The 15,304-nt window shown below is 43.7% G+C and overlaps 2 protein-coding genes across 6 annotated transcripts in view; both read right to left on the reverse strand.

The window, feature by feature from the left end:
* LOC113452157 (uncharacterized) overlaps positions 1 to 15,304 on the reverse strand; it is a 41,974-nt gene that overhangs the window by 10,186 nt on the left and 16,484 nt on the right. The window contains exon 1 of one of the 3 annotated variants that reach the window (XM_087927917.1): positions 9,987 to 10,066. The exons of the other annotated variants lie outside the window; for them this stretch is intronic. The gene's annotated coding sequence lies outside the window, so the exon portion shown is untranslated. Of the gene's footprint in view, positions 1 to 9,986; positions 10,067 to 15,304 lie in introns of those variants that run through there. 3 annotated transcript variants of the gene reach the window in all.
* Positions 1 to 15,304, reverse strand: part of LOC148126615 (uncharacterized) — a 24,389-nt gene continuing 9,085 nt past the window's right edge. The window contains exons 1-2 of one of the 3 annotated variants that reach the window (XM_087927896.1): positions 9,983 to 10,130; positions 1 to 5,636 (exon numbers count right to left, since the gene is read on the reverse strand). In XM_087927896.1, coding sequence (XP_087784022.1) covers positions 3,090 to 5,432 — 2,343 coding nt within the window. In that variant the 5' untranslated portion in view covers positions 5,433 to 5,636; positions 9,983 to 10,130 and the 3' untranslated portion in view covers positions 1 to 3,089. Of the gene's footprint in view, positions 5,637 to 9,982; positions 10,131 to 15,304 lie in introns of those variants that run through there. The other 2 variants (XM_087927897.1, XM_087927895.1) reach the window with 2 other exon arrangements.

Genomic DNA, 15,304 nt, shown 5'->3' on the forward strand with positions numbered 1-15,304 from the left:
TCTAGTAATATAGTCATTTTTAATTACAGAACTTCTATAACCAACGACAATTGTATTTTTCCATCTTAACATCCTTTTCAATTTGATTCCATGCCTTATCAGAATTATTTTGACATAGAATTTGTATTCTTTGTAAGAATACTCAAATGTCTTACGTTTGTATCATTTCTTTTAAATCACCTTTCCCCATCAATTCTATTTTGTCTTCCGTTTTCCTATTTTAGTCAATTTCCTTGTCTATTAGCTACTGATTTTAAAATCAGCTAATGCCCTAAAGATCTGTTAATGTTTCCATTAATATTTTGATTTCTTCCTAAGGTTCTTTTAAATTTACCACAAAATTATTAGCAAAGTCCTTACCTCCGGGCTTCTGTTGTGCCTTAGGACAGCGGTCACCAACTGGTGGGCCGCGTCCCTCTGGTGGGCCGCGAGAAAATTTTGGTGGGCTGCAGAAAAATCTCACCCCCAGAGCACCTCCCCCAAAGCAATTAATCCAGGCTGCGCAGAAATACAAGGCTGTGTCTGCGGGAACCCTCCCCGCCCACTTACCCGGCAAACTTGCATTAACTAGGTCTAGGAAGCAGGAAATGGTTGCATTTCTTGCTTTCTAGCTAGTCTTTAGATCTTTGGCTCTGCTTTTAAGCACAGCCGAACCTCCCTTAGGACTGAAGGTTCTATTATTCAGGGCAGACTCATGGCAAGCAAATTTTATGTGACAGACTGAGCTAGCCGATGGCAGATAGATAGATCTCTGAATGAATCTGTGATTCTGTGAGCAACTCAATCTGTCTGCCTGCTTTGCCTGATTTTGGGTAAAAGTTGCTCTTTTTTTAAAATAAAAAAAAATCAATATTTATATAAATATTTATATTTACATAAGAGCCATGCCCAGCCAGTCACATGACCAAGCCACACCCACAAATTAGGCCATGCCCACAGAACTGGTTAGTGGTCCCTGGGATTTAAAATTACGAGTTTGGCGGTCCCTGAGGTCCAAAAGGTTAGCGACCCCTGCTCTAGGATACATATCCTATGATTCTATTTCCCAGATTCGTTAATCCTGCCCAACTAAAAAAAGAGACTTGGTGGCTTCAAAGGTTTTAGCAGAATCCTTAGCTTGCCCCCCTATTTTGTCAGCACTCTACGGAGGACGCTATGGCCATCACTCTTCACACTACTCTGACTCATCTAGAACAGCAGGGGGGCGGTGTATATGAGGATGCTTTTTGTGGATTGTAGTTCTGTGTTTAACACAATTCTTCTACGTAGACTAGCGTCTAAACTTCTGGACCTTGGTCTTTCTTATTCAATCTGCCTTTGGATTATGGATTTCCTGTCTGGCCGCTTACAGAGGGTCAGATTAGGTAATCATACCTCTTCAGCCCTTATTCTTAACACTGGTACACTGCAGGGTTGCGTGTTGATTCCCTTACTCTATACTCTTTATGTGCAAGACGGCATTACCACTCATGCTAATAATACTTTTGCTAAATTTGCAGATGATACAACAGTGGTGGGACTTATCTCCGGGGGGTGAGGGGGGTGAGTCTGCCTACCGAGATGAGGTGGACTGGTTGCTTTCATGGTGTGGAGACAATAACTTAGTCCTCAACACCAATAAGACCAAGGAGCTTATAGTGGATTATAGAAGGAACATGTCAGACATCCAGTCCTTGCTTATCAATGGAGACCAAGTGGAGCAAGTGGCCAGTTTTAAGTTTCTGGGTGTTACCATAAAAGAGGACCTGACCTGGGGTGCCCACATTGCAGCCCTGGTCAAAAGGGTGCCCAGCAGAGATTATACTACCTGAGACTTTTCAGAAAACAACAACTGAATGAAAAACTGGTGACCTTTCACCGCTGCACCATAGAGAGTATCTTAACTTACGACACCTCTGTATGGTTTGCCAATTGCACAGTGGCAGATAGGACAGCACTCCAGAGGGTTAACGTCATTGCCCAGAAAATCATGGGTTGCCCTCTCCCCTCTTTGGGAGAGCTTTATAGCTCCCGCTGCCTTAAGAAAGTTCAAAACATTCTCAAAGATCCATCTCACCCTGGGCACACTTTTTTTGAACTATTACCATCTGGCAGACGGTACAAGAAAATAAAAACAAGGACAAAGAGGCTGAAAAACAGCTTCTATCCCAGGGCAGTAGCTCTTTTGAATTCTGCTGTATAGTGCAGTGTTGGTGTGGTGTTGGGGTTTTTTGGTTCAATGTGTGAAGGGTGAAGGATGTGTGTTTGTGTTTTGTTTTCATGGTCATGGACATGATGTGCACTGAAGATGGTGTTTGATTTTGTTGTACAAGGTGCAATGACAATAAATTAAACTAAACTTTTGCTTTTCATCCATGTCCCTTTTTCTTTTTAAATTCATAGAATCATAGGGCTAGAAGGGACCTACAACAGAATAACACAGCTGTACTCTTCTAGTCCTACCTTCCCTGCCCAAGGCAGGAGTCTTCATACACTTCCAGAGAATTTCACATTACATATTGGGTTTTCATACTCATATCAGATTTTCACATCTTAGAATTAATTTTTTTTAAAATTATAACAAAATTTAACTTGATAAAGAAAATTTCCAGGAGGAAATTTTAATGGACAATCGCTAGGAGGCAAGATGTTCCAATTGGCAAGGAAAAATATTCTCATGTGATACACCTGTAAGATTTTCCTCCTGTGTGGATTTTTCATGCGCAGCTGAAGATCTGATGATCAGATAAAAATCTCTGCCACATTCTAAGCCCTGATAAAAGTTTCTCTCCAGTAGAGAAACTGATGAATTCACTGATGCTAAAAGAATATTTTTCCAAACAAACCATAAATCACACTTCAAAGACTTAAAGTGCATCTTTCCTATCTGGATTAGAGTGTGATTTTTAAGGGACAGTTGATAAGAAAATTCTCTCTGAGAGTTTCTAATCCCTCCCGCCTTCTTTATGAACTCTTATAGGACTTCTAAGGGTTGAACACGTAGGAAAAACTATTCTACCATCAGGGCCTATTCGGGCTTTTCCCATGCCAGTTTTCTGATGTCTCATTTTTGAGCAAAATATTACCTCACTATGTGCATCTCTATGGCTTCATTTCATATGGACCTTTTGATGCCTTCCAAGGTGTTGTTGTTGGGAAAAACATTTCCCACACTCTACACACAGGTATGGCTTCTCCCCCGTATGGATTCTCTGATGAACCCGAAGCAGTGTTGCTGTGAGAAAACCTTTCCCACACTCCCCACATTTATAGGGCCTCTCTCCTGTGTGCCCCTTCTGATGCCTCCGAAGTTCAGCAGACTCAACAAATCGTTTCCCACATTCTGAGCATGGATAAGGTCTGTCTCCAGTGTGAAGTTTCTGATGTCGATTTAGGTGTGACTTATAGGTAAAACATCTCCCACATTCTGGGCACTGATGGGGTTTTTCTCCTGTGTGAATTCTCTGGTGTTGAATTAGGTGTGCCTTTCTACCAAAACACCTCCCACATTCTGGGCATACTTCATTTTTCTGCACACGCTTGAAGGGCTTCTCTCCTTTGTGAAGCCTCTCATGTTTTCTAAGATAATACTTGCAACGAAAAGTTTTCTCACACTCTGGACATTTATATTGCTTCTCTAAGTGGCTTCTCTGATGCATCAAAAGTGTATCTTTCCGGGTAAAAGATTTCTCACACACTGAGCATTTGTGGTGTTTCTCACCCGTATGGGTTTGGCAGTGAATTCTAAGGGATGATAAATAACCAAATGTTCTCCCACAGTCTAAACATTTGAATTTTTTTTCTCCTCTGTGAACATTCTCATGATTTCTGAGCATTTGTATTGTACGGAAAAATCTTCCACACTCAATGCACTGATAGGGCTTCACCCCTGTATGGATACTCTGATGTTGAAAAAGACTTTCCTTTAGAGAAAAACATTTATCACAATCCTTACATTTATAGAGTTTTTCTCCCCAGTGTGTCCTCTGGTGTCTCCGAAGTTGAGAAGAATCCACAAATGTTTTCTCACATTCTGGGCATTTGAAGGGTCTGTCCCCAGTATGAATTCTCTGATGTCGAATTAGTGTTGATTTTTGGCCAAAACATCTCCCACATTCTGGGCATTCATGGGGTCTTTCTCCAGTGTGAAGTCTCTGGTGTTGAATTAGGTTTGACTTGTAGCCAAAACCTCTGCCGCACTCTGGGCAGTGATGGGGTGTTTCCCCAGTGTGTGACTTACATTCATACACATTTTCTCCCCTGTGCCTCCTTTGGTGCCTCCGAAGTTCAGAAGAATCCACAAATCTTTTCTCACATTCTGGGCACTGAAAAGGTCTGTCCCCAGTGTGAAGTCTCTGATGTCGATTTAGGGTTGACTTTGTGACGAAACCTCTCCCACATTCTGGGCACTGAAAGGGTCTTTCCCCAGTGTGAAGTCTCTGATGTCGAATTAGACATGACTTGTAGCCAAAACCTCTCCCACATTCTGGGCACTGAAAGGGTCTTTCCCCAGTGTGAATTCTGTGTCGAATTAGGTGTATCTTACATTTATATAGTTTTTCTCCCATGTGTGTCCTTTGATGTCTCCGAAGTTCAGAAGAATCCACAAATCTTTTCTCACATTTTGGACACTGATAGGGTCTGTCCCCAGTATGAAGTCTCTGATGTCGAATTAGGGTTGACTTTTCACCAAAACATCTCCCACATTCTGGGCACCGATAGGGTTTTTCTCTGGTGTGAATTCTCTGATGTCGCAGCAAGTATGTTTTCCTGGAAAAACATTTCCCACATTCTGGGCACATTTTGCTTTCCTCCTTTTTGTGCATTTTCTTATGTTGGCAAAGAGATGAGCTTCGAGTGAAACATTTTCCACACTCTAAGCATATATAAGGACTCTTTCCTGTGTGAATTTTCTCATGTTTTCCAAACAATTGTTTATTACGGAAAGATTTCCCACACTCCAGACATTGATAAGGTTTCTCCCTGGTGTGGATTTGCTGATGTTTAAGCAGCTGTGAGGCTTGAGGAAAGCAGAGCCCACATTGCTCACACTTGCAGGGCTTCTCTTCAGTCGGGCTGTTGGGAGGCTGAGAAAGACGCCGTCTCCCAGGAAATCTTCCCCAGCGCCTCGAGGATTCCTGAGATCTCTTTCTTCCCTGGTGGATTCGCTGATGGGCTCCAAGGTCCGAGCCTTTAGCAAAACGCTCCCTGCACCCTCCGCATTTGTAAGGCTTCACTCCAGGATGGCTCCGGAGATGTTTGGCAAAGCTCCAGACTCCAGGAAAGGAGCTTCCACAAAGAAAACACAGGTGGGATCCACTCCCCGTGTGCAGCTTCCGGTGGATCAAAAGGAGGGACCGGTGAGCAAAGGATTTCCCACACTCGGAGCACTTAGAGAGTCTCCCCTGATTCCTCTCAGGGGACCTTTGGCCAAAGTCTTCCCCCCTCTGCATAGTTTCCAAAGACTGCTCACTTTCCGGGCTTTCTATCAGAGGAAACTCCAACAAGCAGAACTTGGGCAAAAAGTTGGAAGATAGGCTGGAGGATGGGCTCTAGTAAGAGTCCAAAAGCTCAGAAGGTTAAACCTCTGGTCCCGGTGACTGACCCAAATTGGATCCTGTAAAGAGACCTTTCCCCAAAGGTTCTCCTGGTGACACCTGCAGGATGAAGATAAAAGAAGTGAAGGAGAGAGGAAGATTTATTTTATCCAGCTCTCTTAACAACCAATAGGTGGAAGATCGCCAAAGCCTCTATTCCCTCCTCCCAGAATCAAAGCAATGCTGGGATCCTCCCTGTGGGGCTGTCCTCTCCTTCCCTTATCTTAGCATGATGAGAAGGATGGGTGACAGAGTCCTTGTTGGCCCCCATTTGCCTGCCTAACTGGGGATGAACCCCTTTTTTTTCCTTTTCCGTGGGAGGGGTGGGCAGTAATGCTACATGAAAAAGCCATTATAAAAGCCATTATGAGTTTGTTGAAAAGAGATCATGCCAAACCAATTTTATTTAAGAAGAATGGTTGGTCTAAAGAAAAGAAGGATTGGAGGGTGGCAGTAGTTTTTTGCCTGCCAAGATGGCATCGACAACTGCTGCCTTGATGAAATGCTCTCTAATGGTTTCTTTATTCCTTATTATCTGCAATTCACTCCTGATTTCATACTCACAAGAACATCTGCTAAGAATTAGGCAATGTTTCCTTAAGGAGCAAATTTCTGATTCCTCACCCTCACCTATCTTTGCAAACAGGGAGGAGATTCTAACCAATTCCCCGGTGCTATGGATTACAACAAATTTAGCAAAGAAGCGGCAATGCCGAAAAAGGACACAAGGTAAATGAACAGGAATTTTAAACAGACTAAGGAATAGGGGGGGAAAAACTCCTCTCCCTTCAATCTTTCTGACTAATTTATGCTCACTTGCTAACAAGATGGATGAAATTCATCTCTTAAATAGATGGAATTCTGATTTTTACAATTCAGCTGTTCTCTGTTTTACTGAAACCTGGCTTAATCCACAAATTCATGGGGACAACACCATATACATCCCAGGATTTCAGACATTTAGATCAGACAGAATTGAAGAGACATCAGGTAAAACAAAGGGTGGAGGATTATGTTTATATATCAACAAGAGTTGTCTCAGGATATAACTATAATATATAAGTCCTGTGATGAAAACTTAAGAGTCTTTACATATCAACTGCAAGCCATTTTATTCTCCACGTGAGTTCTCTTCATTTCTAATAGCTGTGCATGTTCCTCCACAAGCCTGTGTAAACAAGGCATTACGAACTCTTGCTGATCAAATTATGGAGGCTGAAGCCAAACACCCAGGTTTCCTTCCCATCATTTTAGGAGATTTCAATCAAGTAAATTTAAGGAAAGAGCTCCCAAAATATTTCCAGCATGTAAATTGTCCCACCAGAGGCAAAAATACTTTAGACCACTGCTATACAACAGTAAAAGATGCTTATAGGTCTTTACCACAAGCAGCTGTGGGACAATCTGACCACTACATAATTCACCTTGTACCTGCCTACAGACAAAGACTTAAAACCATGAAACCAACAATTAAATCAGTGAAGACCTGGTTGGATGAGGCAAAGCTGAAACTCTAGGTCTGCCTTGATTGCACTTATTGGAATGTTTTTGAAGATGCCTTTGCAGACCTAGATGAGCTCACAGATACTGTAACATCATATGTCAGCTTCTGCAACGACTTATGTGTACCAACAAGGAACCTGCAACTATTTTGTAACAATAAACCTTGGTTCATAACTAAACTTAAGCAGCTATGTCGTTCCAAAGAGGAAGCCTACAGAAAAGGTGACAGAATGCTATACAACCAGGCCAGAAGCATATTAACAAGGGAGATCATAGCAGCAATAAGAAGCTACTCTGAAAAGTTAAGGAATCAGTTCTCAATAAATGAACCAGAAAACATGTGGAAAACTCTTAAAAACATCACTGGCTTCAGCAAACCTCCTTCCCAGGCAGAAGGAAATCAACAACTAGCAGATAACTTGAATATGTTTTACTGCAGGCTTGAAAGGAAATTACAGCCACCTATCTCCACAATCCACATCTCAAACACACCAACAACAGCCAAGCCTCCTAAAACTGGACCCAATCCATTGGGTTCACAACCTCTGGTGATCACAGAAAAAGAAGTGTAAGATCTATTTCACAGACAAAAGCCAGGAAAAGCACCAAGGCCAGACAAGATAACTCCTTCTTGCTTAAAAATCTGTGCTGACCAATTGCCCCCATCTTCACCCAAATCTTCAATAGATGACTAGAGATGTGCTATGTTCCTTCCTGCTTAAAACGCTCTACTATCATCCCAGTGCCAAAGAAGCCCTTCACCAAGGAACTGAATGACTACAGACCAGTTGCTCTAACATCTGCAGTTAGGAAAATCTTTGAAAGGTTTGTGCTGTCCCACCTGAAAACCATCACAGACCCGCTGTTAGATCCCATGCAGTTTGCATACATAGCAAATAGATCAACGGATGATGCTGTTAACATGGCTCTGCATGACATCCTACAACACCTTGAATCTCCAAATACCTACGCAAGGATCCTCTTTGTAGACTTCAGTTCAGCATTCAATACCATCATTCCAGACACTCTTCTAAGTAAATTAAACCATCTAGCGGTACCTGAACACACTTGTAAATGGATCATAAGCTTCCTAACAGACAGAAAGCAGCAGGTGGAGCTAGGCGGAATCACATCCGACACCTGTACAATCAGCACAGCCCCCCACCACGCTGTGTGCTATCCACTTCTCTTCTCCCTATATACCAATGACTGCATCTCAAACGATCCATCTGTTAAAATATTGAAGTTTGCTGATGGCACAACAATGATTGGTCTCATTTGAGACAATGAATCTGCATAGACAGGAGGTTATACAACTTGCCTCGTGGTGTAACTGGAACAATCTGGAACTCAACACACTCAAAACCATAGAAATGGTGATAGACTTTAGAAGAAACCCTCCCATACTACCATCTCTTACAATACTAGACAACACCGTATCAACAGTAGAGACCTTCAAATTTCTAGGTTCTACTATATCACATGACCTAAAATGGACACCTCACATCAAAAATGTCATCAAAAAAGCACAACAAAGAATGTTCTTTCTGCGCCAACTCAGAAAGCTCAAACTGTCCAAGGAGCTGCTGATCCTGTTCTACAGAGGAATTATTGAGTCTGTCATCTGCACCTCTATAACTGTCTGGTTTGGTTCTGCAACCCAACAGGACAGACACAGACTTCAGACGATAATTAGGACTGCAGAAAAAAACAATTACTACCCACCTGCCTTTAATTGAGGACCTGTATACTGCACGAGTCAAAAAGAGGGCTGCGAAAATATTTATGGACCCTCACATCCCGGAAATGAACTGTTTCAACTCCTTCCCTCAAAAGAACACTATAGAGCACTGCACACCACAACAACTAGACACAGGAACAGTCCCCGTCCCCCCCAAAGCCATCACTCTGCTAAACAAATAATTCCCTCAACCCTGTTCAACTATTTACAAAGTCTGCACTACTGTTACTGTTAATCTTGTCATCACTCCTTATCACCCATCCCCTCCCACTGGTGACTGTATGACTGTAACTTTATTGCTTTCATCCTTACTATTTATATTGACTGTTTCCTAGTATAATTTGATTGCTTATTGTACCTGATGACTATCATTAAGTGTTGTACCTTATGAATCTTGACAAATGTATCTTTTCTTTTATGTATACTGAGAGTATTTACACCAAGACAAATTCCTTGGGTGTCCAATCACACTTGGCCAATAAAGTATTCTATTCTATCTGAGGGGCTGCCACAAAGAAGAGGAAGTCAATCTATTTTCCAGAGCACCAGGACAATTAACCAGTGTAGCAACCGGTCTGCAGAAGTTATGGGTGCTCCAACACTGGAAGCTTTTGAGAAAAGAATGGACAGCCACCTGTCCGAAATGGTATAGGGTCTCCAGCTTGAGGAGGGGGCTGGACTAGAAGACCTCCAAGGTCCCTTTCCCACTCTATTCTGGTGGATAAAACCCACAACGAGGAGCTGCCACATCACATCCTCTCCTTTAGAGCAAAACGAGGCAATTGATGATTTTTTTCCAGCTTCTACCCAGCTTTGTAGAAACAAGAGTAAACAATTAAAATACTAAAATAAAAGCAAGGAATATCAATTCTTCTCCATTTAGAAATGAAGCAGAAAGAAAGTGGTTATTTTCTGCGCTGGGAGAACATTCAATTCAATTCAAGTAATTTGAACCTCTTCCTCCTCCCCCCCCCCCAACAAAACCTTCCACCCCCAACTGAAGAGAGAAGGCGGGTATTTCCTTCATTCACACAATAATCTCCCCCCCCCCACTTAAACTATTCAAGGAAAAGCCACCTTTGCCCTCCGTGGGGCGAGGCTCCCCGTCCAGCCCGGCATCCACCCGGGACCCTCCTGGCACCCAGGGGGGACTCGGGGCTACCTACCTCCTGGCGGCCCGAGGGAGAGCAGGAGCCGCGCCTGCCCGGAGCAGCCTTGCCGGACAGCGAGAATCCGCACAGCCGCCCCAAAACGCCAGAAAATAGGGAAACCGCAGGTGAGAGAAACAATGACAGGAGATTCCTAGAGAGGCTCCACGGAGGCTTCTCACCGCCTTTTCCGCCCAGTTTCCTCCCTGGGAAAGTGGGAGTGACGCTCTGGCCCCTCCTCTCTCCCTCGCCGTCCCCCCATCAGCCGCAGTTTCAGGATATTTCAGTATTTAAGGGGGGCGGGGTCAACGTCAACCTATTCTCTAAAGCACCCCAAAACACCCGAGGAGACTTGTGGTGGTTTACTAAGTTTTAGAAGAAGCTTTAGCTTTCCCCCCTTTTTTGTTAGCACCCCCTCCTTTTGCTTTTTGTCCATTTCCCTTTTTCTTTTTTAAATTCTTAGAATCATAGGGCTAGAAGGGACCTACAACAGAATAACACAGCTGTACTCTTCTAGACCTACCTTCCCTGCCCAAGGCGGGAGTCTTCATACACTTCCAGAGAATTTCACATTAGATATTAGGTTTTCATACACTCACATCCGATTTTCATATTCACATCTTAGAATTAATTTTTTTAAAAATTATGACACTTTTTTAACTTGGCAAGAAACTCTCCAAGGAGGCAATTTTAATGGACAAACTCCAGGAAGCAAGATGTTCCAGTTGGCAAGGAAAAGTATTCTCACGTTACACACCTGTAAGGTTTTTCTCCTAACAGCTCTCAAACCAGCATGGTTGCATATAGAACTAACTGATAAATTGAAAGAGAAAAAGGACAAGTATAAAAAGTGGAAAGAGGGGCACATAACTAAGGCAGAATATCAGCAAATAGTACAAGCCTGCAAAGATGATGTGAGGAAACCTAAGGCTCATAACGTACCAAGGCTTGCAACAAAAGTAAAAAAAAATAACAAAAAGCTTCTTGGTGGCTTTTTAAAAGCTGCTGCCAAGCTTTTTAAAAACAAGAAAAAAGTCAAGGAATGATGGGAGAAAATGGTAAAGTGACAAGCAACTTGAAGAAAGCAGATTACAGATTAACAGAGTTGGAAGGGACCTTGTAGATCTTCTAGTCCAACGCCTCCACCCAAGCGGGAGACCCTAAACCATTTCTGACAGATGGGAGTCCAATCTCTTCTTGAAAGTCTCAAGTGATGGCGCTCCCACAACCACCGAGGGCAACTTCTGTGCCATTGGTTGATTGTTCTCACTGTCAGAAAGTTTCTCCTTATTTCCAGGTTAAATCTCTCCTTGTTCAGTTTCCATCCATTATTCCTTTAATCCATTATTATTATTATTAATTATTATGCAGAAATACTTTTGGGTGGGGAAAACCCAGAACTCTCAGATTTGGGTTTTCCCAGATGTGCCAATATGATATCTTTAATAAAATAGAACTTTGAGGAATCACCAGCCTCGGAGTCTTCTTTCCTGGAGGCTGCTACTTGGAACGCTGACATTAACCCAAATCTCCTTTAAAACACCAAGCGGCTCCCAGAGAGCCAGGGTGCTGTCCAGGGTCCTGAGCTCTGACCCATCAGCTGGGCGGTGTGAAGAGTCAAGGAAGATGGGGGAGAAAGCAACGATTGAGAAGGGAGCCACGGGGAATGGCACGAGGGTCCAACTTGAGACCATCTACTCCCCTTCCAAGAGTCTGGTGCAAGCAAAAGAGGCTGCTGAAGTGGAATGTTGACAATCTGGCCCAAAGAGCCGCCGCCCTGGCAACCTGCTCAGCTGGACTCAGTCCAGTGGGGAGCAACCGCTGCTGCCTGTCCACCCAGGGAGATTGGAGTCAAATCGGTGCTATCTGAGTACTGGAGAGAGACCAGCCTGATGAGACCGGCCTGGACCCCTGAGTGGAGAGAGCCAAGACCTCAGGGGTCGGACAACTCCAGGGATTAGGTCCTACCACCACCATCATGGAGTCAATTGCCGACAGGAGTCCCAGAATGGTTTGACTGTCTCACGATGGGCAGCTATATCCCACTGCCCCAGGCTGGCCAGCAGAGGTAGATCCTGGCCTACTTCCACCTTCCTGGATCTGGGGTCTGCAACTGCCCAAAGTACAGCAACGGCGTCCTTCCACTTGGCCCGGGACAATGGAAGATCTTGCCTTCTTCCATCTGTTCAACCCATCGGGCTGTCCACGCCTGCCAGAGTTGCACCACAGCAGCAACTGGACCCATGGAGTTAGCCGAGGCCAGCCTCTCCCTCGCCAATCTGTCTTTATGCTGCCACCAGCCAAGTATATTCTCCCCAGCTGGGCTTTCTACCCCAGCCAGGATTGGGTGCAATGCTAGTGGATGCCAGCGCCAGCTGCGCAGCCTGCGCCGGTACTGCAACTGGCCCCTGCTCCGCTGCCAGCCCCGCCAGTCATGGTTCCAGCAGCAAGCCAATAAACATCAGTCTCTCCAGCCCCCCTTTCCGGGTGGGAGATCAAGTTTATATATCAATTAACTACATTAGGTTAAAATTGTCTAGTAAGAACCAGGATGGAAGTTCTTAGGAACTTTTCCTATAGTGAAAGTGACTAACTCAGTAACAGTACAGCTTAGCCTCCCTAGTATACTAGGGAAAGTTCATCCCGTGTTCCATTGTAGTTTATTAAAACCAACTAAACCAGCCGCACCATCCCCGCTCTGCCAAACCAATCGTAGTACAGGGCAAGACCCACTATGAGGTTAAAAAAAAGATTTTAGTTTCTAAACTACATAGGGGCAGATTGGAGCATCTAGTTCATTGGAAAGGATATCCTTTGCCAGAAGCTACATGGGTCAAAAGTTGGTATGTGAAAATGGATGCCCTAGTGAAACAGTTTCATGATTTCATGAACAGTTTCCAAATAAGCCAAAGGGTCTTCCTGGGGGAAGGGGAGAGGTGGTTAAATTGCTGGCTGAATTAATCCCCTGCTTCAGGACACGATTATTTTCTGAGTGGGTAGGGAAGCCCATCAGCCCTGGAAGCCATTTTTTCCTTTGGAGCTTCAGAGCTGCCACATTTAGTGCCTGGGAAAGTGGGAGGGAGGATTACACTGAGCGGTGGAAGATTAGCCACAACAACATTCCTTTCTCTGGTAGTCAAGGACAATTGCCCTGCACCTGGATGGGCGTGACTGGGGGTTGTCTCCAGTCTGGATGAAGAATTGATTGGACCATGTGATGGACTTATGGGTGCAGGGGATGGATCTTTGACTTTCTTTTAGGTGGAGAAACCCCAAAACTGTCAGATTTGGGTTTTCCCAGATGTGCCAATATGATATCTTTAATAAAATGGAACTTTGAGGAATTGCCAACCTCCGAGTCTTCTTTTTTGGAGGTTGCTACTTGGAATGCTGACATAGCGAACACCTAGAAGCAAACCAAGTCATAACCAAAAGCCAACATGGATCTGACAAAAACAGATCATGCCAAACAAATCTTATTGCATTCTTTGACAAAGTGACAAAATTAGTGGGCTAGAGGAATGCTGTGGATATAGTTTACTTGGACTTCAGTAAGGCATTTGATAAAGTAGACCAGAACCCACTACTTGATAAGATAGAAAAATGTGGGTAGACAGCATTACCTCCAGATGGATTCGTAACTGGCTGACCAACCGCACTCAACATGTAGTCCTCAATGGAACTGCATCTACACAGAGGAAAGTATGCAGTTGGGTATCCCAAGGCTCTGTCTTAGGCCCAGTACTTTTCAACTTCTTCATCAATTATTTCAACAAGGAGATAGATGGACAACTCATCAAATTCGCAGACGACACCAAGCTAGCAGGAATAGCCAACACTCCAGAAGATAGGCTTAAGATGCAGAAGGACCTTGACAGAATCGAACATTGGGCGCTATCTAACAAAATGAAATTCAATTGTGAAAAAAGAAAGGTTCAACATTTAGGCAAGAAAACCAAAATGCCTAAGTACAGTATATGTGGTACTCATTAAATAGTACTAACTGTGAGAGGGATCTCAGAGTCCTAGTGGACAATCATTTATATATGAGCCGGTCGTGTGCTGCAGCTGCCAAAAAAGCCAACACAGTTCTAGGCTGCAAAAACAGAGGGATAGTATCAAGATCACATGAAGTGTTAATGCCACTTTATAATGCCTTGGTAAGGCCACACTTGGAATATAGCATTCACATTTTGGTCACCACGATGTAAAAAAGACGTTGAGACTCTAGAACTCTAGAAAAGAGTGCAGAGAAGACCGACCAGGATGATTAGGGTTGATTGGAGCCAAATCACAAATGTGTCATCATTGTGTGTTTTCTTCTGGTATATGGTGTGTCCTAGTGTGCTATTTGTTTTTTTGTAGATTAGTACATCTAGGAATGGTAGTTGTTTGTTTCCGTTTCCATGGTGAATTGATTTGGGTGTGTGTGCTGTTTAGGTGTGTTAGGAAATTGTTTGGGCTTTCTTTTCTATGAGGCCAAATCACAAACCACGATGATACATTTGTGAGGGCGAGCTTCTGCTTCTGAGGTGAGTTTCTGCTTCTGAGTTTCTGCTTCTCTTTTTAGGGGAAATATTCTGCCTTTTAATATTTCCTAGGATATTTCATTTTTCTAGGAGGGTGGGTGGGTGCTAACTTCCTACAGATGTTTCAAAATAGTGAACACAGATCTCCTGCCCCATAAAATCCCCTCCCACCTCCTAGCTCTGACAGGGCAAAGCACTAGAATAGTTTTCATTGGCATTGATGCAGTGGTCCAGATACCTTGATAACAATGGCTACCTGTGAGAGGCCCGCTACTATTCTAAACCAGAGAGGAAGAGAAAAAGTTCTGACTGGGACATCCTAAGTTATCACCTGCCTGGCTAGCAGCCTACACTGCAATACCTGCAAACTGCAACTTTGCAAAAAATTATCTGGTGCCGGCGGAACCAAATACAAGACCCAGGCAGCCTTGATGAGCTTGTATTATCTGTGGAATACAAGATCTACTTGCCAGCACCGGGCATTAGAAGAGCCAACTCTGAAGTTGGCCTGACTGAGGTCATCTTGGAGGCTTCGATGTTGCCACAAAGGAGATGAGGGAGCTTGTGGGGAGGAGAGAGAGATGGAAGTTTGTAGCCAAAACAAACAACTTTTCCCCTGGGAACCAAAGGCATTCTAACTGGTTGGCTGAAGAAAGGAGGAGTGATGTCACCAAACAACTGATTGGACCATGTGACCATTTGTTTGGGAAAAGGGGAAAATTTAATTAGATGAAAACCATGGTAACCTTTAGAGTCGGTTTTCCCCAGTTCGTGCCAATATGGTATATCCAAATAAATTGTTCTTTG

The sequence above is a fragment of the Pseudonaja textilis genome, chromosome 2 (genome assembly GCF_049901715.1).
Source record: "Pseudonaja textilis isolate UNSWEBS1 chromosome 2, rPseTex1.2, whole genome shotgun sequence".
In the NCBI taxonomy this organism is placed as follows: Eukaryota; Metazoa; Chordata; class Lepidosauria; order Squamata; family Elapidae; genus Pseudonaja; species Pseudonaja textilis.